At 40.6% G+C, this 6,000-nt stretch overlaps 1 protein-coding gene across 4 annotated transcripts in view; it reads left to right on the forward strand.

Annotated features, from left to right (window-relative positions):
• The window catches only part of LOC115470142 (neutral ceramidase-like), a 160,602-nt gene extending 158,049 nt beyond the window's left edge, over positions 1-2,553 (forward strand). For all 4 annotated transcript variants that reach the window (XM_030203090.1, XM_030203091.1, XM_030203089.1 and 1 more), the window contains one exon: positions 2,006-2,553. In XM_030203090.1, coding sequence (XP_030058950.1) covers positions 2,006-2,183 — 178 coding nt within the window. In that variant the 3' untranslated portion in view covers positions 2,184-2,553. The remainder of the gene's footprint in view (positions 1-2,005) is intronic.
• The last annotated feature ends 3,447 nt before the right edge of the window (positions 2,554-6,000 follow it).

Below are 6,000 nucleotides of genomic sequence, written 5' to 3' on the forward strand. Positions count from 1 at the left end.
TTTCCTCTTCTTTCTCCTGGGCCATCTTCCCTCCAACTTAATACTGTCACTCCTTTTCCTTGAATGTCTTTTTACCAAAATGTGAAGTAGCTTTGCACATGGAAGCTGAAAAATATAATGCCTACAGAAGCATTCTGTAGAAGTGGAAATTTGTCCTCAGAAACTCATGCCTTACTAAAATGATTAGTCTGTAACTTGGTACCAGCTTCTTTACTGCTCCACACTACCATGGCTATCGTTTTGAAAGTTTGATTCTTAATAATAGCAGTAATCATGATAGGTTGGGGTGTCTAATAAACAGAATTGATTACTAGCTCAAGAATTCCATCTTCTCCTCTATAATACAAACCATACTGTAGTTTGGATCTTGATTTTTTTTTATACAGAGTACCTTAGATCCAATTTTTCAATAGAACTCTCAGTACAACTTACAAACCAGATAAAACTTCCAAAGAAGTTCTCCATCTTCATTTTCAAGTTGACTGTCACAGACACTCCCTTTTACAGTTTCAGTCTTTAAAGACACAAAGTTGCATAGTTTGAATTACTTTCTATTCTTTAGTTAAAAATTTTGAAGAAAATATTAATCTCTTTATACATTATAATATAATAAGTATGCTGGTTCCTTTTAACAACACTCCCTCACAGAGCCACATTAAATCCTGCAGTATTATTAATAGATTCTTGATATATTACCTTTCTATGGTACAACAAAAGTGATTTACATATTACATACAGGTTCTTTCTCTGTTCCTAGTGGGCTCACAATCTAAGGGGCCATTTTATTAAGCTGCATTAAAATATGGACTTTGTGTATTTCCCACACTAAGTCCATTTCTAATGTGGCAGTATTGTAGACATTTTGCAATTTTTTTCAGGTCATGTGCTAATATTTGCATTGGCATGTGTTACCTGAAAAAAAGTTAATGTGAGGGCACTATTTAGGAGATGTTAAGTGCTCCTGCATTAATTCTGCATTAACTAACTAACACAAGCTAGTGCCTACACATTAGTTGGTTAATGCTTTCACGCCCATGCCCTCATTAAAAATGGCTAGTTTGTGTGCTGACAGGTAAATGCCGCAAAACACTTTAGCAAAATTTTGTGGTAAGCCTTTTTTCCTGTGTTAAGCACACATTAGCATTTACGTGGTTTAGTAAAAAGGCCCTAAGTTTTTGAACCTGGGACAAGGGAGAGTTAATGACTTGTACAGGGCCACTAGGAGTTGTAGTGAGAATCAAACCCAGTTCACCTGGTTTTCAGCCCACTGAGCTAACCATTAGGCAGATCAGGAGAGCATGATTCAGGTAGCCAGATAAACCTTTGAGCACAGGTAGAGCAAGGAGACCTATGGGAAGAGAAGAGCAGCCCTTCAGCAGATGCCTTCACCACATATCTATAAGCAGCAGAAGGATTAATTTAGGACAGCCAAGTTTTATCTTGAAATATTGTGGAATTCTAATCTTTCAGGCTGGACCAGAGCTAGACATGGATTTGGTTATCCTTGAAGATAAAAACTAGTGCACACGGAGACTGAGAGGCCCTGTTAGGGACAATTCTGCAGGAGAATTACTACATGATTTTAAAGAGACTTTACATTCTTGTGAATATAAATAGTGTTTGTGTTTTACTTTCCCCTCTCTGAGTGACTGTGTTTATTGGGACTCCACACCAGATCTTGCTCATGCTTTACAATGCCATATAGATTTTAATTTTACTTAGATCTGGGAATATCATTTGATGATATGTTTTGTGAAAGATGAACACAGAACATAAAATGATTTTATTGTTTTATATATATTTTATTATTTTTGCTTAAAATCTCATGATCATTATAACTGTCTTTACCTGTAATTTCTTTGTGCCAAAAATGTATTTCATATCCTAAGTCTAATTTTCTTTTAAGCTTATTGTAAGACATTGTAATTTATCAACTTATTAGTTGGTAGTTTGTTGGGGTTCTTACAAATTATTATTATCTTAATCCGTCTCATTCCACTGCTAGATTTATTTGGACAAAAGGAGCACAAGGGACGAGCAATGCCACAGTGGAATGGTACATCCCAGAAACCACTAAACTTGGAATCTACAGGATTCGGCATTTTGGCCACTATAGGACGCTTCTGATATCATCGATACCCTATGAAGGCCTGTCTTCGGAGTTTGAAGTTACAGGGAAATAGTTTTAACAGAAACAGCACTGTCTACATGCAATAAATAAAGCAAACAAAATATATCTGATACTTATGTCATGTTCCCTGCTTGCGTAGGTATGGGCATCTGAGGAGATGGTGGCCATCTTGGATGTGGGCATCTCCAGGCTAGGGCGGTCATCTTAGAGGTGGGCGTCTTAGGATGGGGCGGCCATCTTGGTGCTGGGCAGCCCCAGGAAGGAAGACCATATTTGGGCTTGAGGACATCTCTGGTGGGGGCAGCCATCTTGAAGACAGCTGTGTATGTTTTGGCCTAATTCCTATCCTATTTAAAGCCCTGCCTTCAGTCCTCCCATGCTTCGGCTTCTACTCTGTTTCCTGGGTAGTTGCAGTGCTTTTGGATCTGCTTCTGTTTGCTGCCTGGTATTGACCTTTGCCTGTTCCTGGATTTGCTACTGTTTGCTGCCTGGTATTGACCTTTGCCTGTTCCTGGATTTGCTACTGTTTGCTGCCTGGTATTGACCTTTGCCTGTTCCTGGATTTGCTATTGTTTGCTGCCTGGTATTGACCTTTGCCTGTTCCTGGATCTGCTTCTGTTTGCTGCCTGGTATTGACCTTTGCCTGTTCCTGGATTTGCTACTGTTTGCTGCCTGGTATTGACCTTTGCCTGTTCCTGGATCTGTCACTGCTTGCTGCCTGGTACTGACCTCTGTTTGCTCCTGGTCCTGCTTCTGCCCGTTGCTTGGCCGTGCCCTGTGGACTTTGTTCTGGACTCAGTTCTCTCTGCTGTTTGCTTCCCGCACCTGGGGGCTCAACCCCTGGGGAACGGAGGTGGGCACAGGGGGAACTCGGGGTTGGCTGACAGCTCGGTGAGGAATCCTCCTCAATCGGGCACAAGAGCTCACATCACCACTGGGCAAGCCTGACAACTTAGTTGTGGAAAACTTGCAATATTGTTTGTTCTTCCAACAACACAAATGGCCCCATTGAGATCTTTCAGTATCTCTCTGTTGCCCTTAAAGAGAGGTAACACTAATTTATCATATATTGAAAAGTTGTGTCAGATGGGCAGATATGTATCTCATTTTTGTTCAGCAGGAAAACTGGTTAAAGCAACTTGATTGGTCCATTATTTTCCATTAAGTGAATACATTAAAAATGGGTTGCTACCCAAAATGATTAAATTGTCTCACATCAATCCCATGCAAAGACACTTCAGGACTTTACAATGACAAAATAAAAACATTTCTTTATGCTCATTCTCTTGTTTATGTTTATTTTTTATATTGCATACATTGAATGAGGTGTAAAAGTGCCTATCTATAAGTTCTCTGTTCTCTTTCCAGCTATTTCTTTCAGAGATATTGAAACACAGAGATCCATTAATTCAGCAGTTTAAAAATGCTTATGATTAAGTAGATGATTTTCATTAATCCTGTAATTATTCCACATAACTATTTTATTGCATAGCATTTATTTCTCACCTATTTACTACTGTATTCTATGCAATTTACATCAAAACATAATTGGCGATTGAAAAAGTTAAATACCTTAGCAGACATGTCAAAAATGAATCAGTATAATGCTGAGAAGCATTAAAAACTAGAGATTTTCCTTCAAACCGTTCCCTTCCCAAAGCTTAGCCTGACACACCAACTAAAGGTAGACTCAGAGATAACCACTAACAGTTAAAAAGGTTCCCTAGATGTAAAATTAATATTGTAAGTTAACCTGCAATCAGCCCACTGTAAAGGACTGTAATTCAATGGAAGGGCATCTGTTATATGTGCAAATTCAAGATTCAGTCACCAGTAGCAGCTCCAGGTAGGGCAGGGAATGTATCCTGAGGGAATGATCATAATCTTAGTTATATGTTACTGAAACTATAGGCCTTCCAAAACTGGCAATTGATGCGAATGTTTTCATACTTGCCTGCCCTCTAAAATTCATAAGTAGAGCCTCAAGCAAGGACATTTTGAAATGCTCACCAATGTAAAGCTAATATTTAACTCTGCTATGTCATAAAATAGATATTTTCAATCGCCTCTTTGATAAGCATCTTAATTTTAGCTGGAAACCCATATTGCATTTGTCCAGTTTCAGTTTGGAGACATGGAGCCTGATAATCAGCTGGCAGCGGTCAGCATTTTATATAATTGCAACTGCATAAATAGGACTGCATATAAGTCACTCCTATCTTTGGGGTCCTTTTAGTAAGCTGCGGTAAAATGGGCCTGTGCTAGCATCAGCACGTGTTTTTGACATGTGCTGAGGCCCCCTTTTACCACAGCGGGTAAAAATCTGTCTTTTTTTCTCAAAAAGAAATGGCCATGTGGTTAGTGAACTACTTGCTGCTTGGCCATTTTGGGGCGAGCTCTTACCATGACCTATAGAGGTGGTGGTAAGGGCTCCCACACTAACCCAGTGGTAACCAGGCAGCACATGGCACTGCCCGATTACCATTGGGTAAGCACTGGCACTACAAAAATAGAAAATATTTTTGTAGCGCCGGAAATAGCGTGTGCTAGGGATGGGAACTACTGCTTGGCTCCTGCGGTAGCCTGGCGGTAGTTCTGGTTTGGCACATGGCAAGCCTGTTGCCATGCCCCAACCGTTTAGTAAAAGGGCATCACTATGCATTAACCCATAGCTGGTTAAGTGCTGAACATCACACTTAATTAGCTATGCATTAGTTGTAGGGTTGGCAACTTCTTAACAGAGAAAACCCGACACCTGCCCCCCCTATACCCCATCCCTTTGCCCCACTCATGCTCCCCTTGTTCCACCTCCATGCTCCACTTTACACCTACTGTTTCACCCTTTCCCTGTCCCAGTCCTCTTCAACTAACTGTTCACACAAGGGTTACCATCTCAGAAGATGAAGCTGCCACATGTAGCCATGTACTATGATTATTTCACAAACTCTACATGACAAAAAAAGGCTAATTTTCTATGAATATGTAATTCAGATAAAAGAAGCACTGTATGGCATGTATGTTTTTCAAACTTCTTATTGGATTTATAAAACATACCACAGCATAAACAAGATTCAAACCTTTTAGCAGAAGCAATGCTGAAGTACGTCAACAGGTCATGGAAAATACTTTTGATGTAAATGAGAGAAATTCACAAATAACTGTGCACAAGAAATGTAAATGACCAGGCTGGATGGGCCTATGGTCCTCAGGGCTCCTTTTACTAAGTGGTGGTAAGCTCAATGCGGGCTTACCACTCGCTATATAGGAAGTACCGCCAGGCTACCGCAGCAGCCCAGCAGTACTTCCCACCCCTAGCGCGCTGTCATTTCTGGTGCTACAAAAATTTATTTATTTTTGTAGCATCAGAGTGTACCTGGTGGTAATCGGGCACTGCCGCATGCTGCCTGGTTACTGCCGGGTTAACGGCAAGTGCTTTACTTGCCGCCCGGCCATTTCCCGGCAGAAAGCGAGACTTCCCTTTTGCCAGCTGCAGTAAAAGGGGGCCTTGGCACGTGTGTAAAACATGTGTCGGCCCCCTTTTGCCGCAGCTTGGTAAAAGAGGCCCTCAGCTAATGTGAATTTTCCTTGTTTAACAATCTGCTGTATTATATACATCCAATCATTACAGTTACTTCTAAACTATATTAAATGCTAGGATGGTGTTCATTCTCCCCTTCTCTTGGTTCTCCCTTACTAAGAATCAACAAGCATATTTTAGAGTCAGGTAGAATAGATTCATGGGATGAGCTTCAGGTTTTCCTGCAGAACTTCTTCAAAAGTCTGGCATCCAACAGTAGACTGCAATAACCTCTCTAAAGGTGAGTCAGCTTCCTCCTAGGAAGCCCTTCAGAATTCTGCAGCTATTGATT

The sequence above is a fragment of the Microcaecilia unicolor genome, chromosome 5, assembly GCF_901765095.1.
Source record: "Microcaecilia unicolor chromosome 5, aMicUni1.1, whole genome shotgun sequence".
NCBI lineage: Eukaryota > Metazoa > Chordata > Amphibia > Gymnophiona > Siphonopidae > Microcaecilia > Microcaecilia unicolor.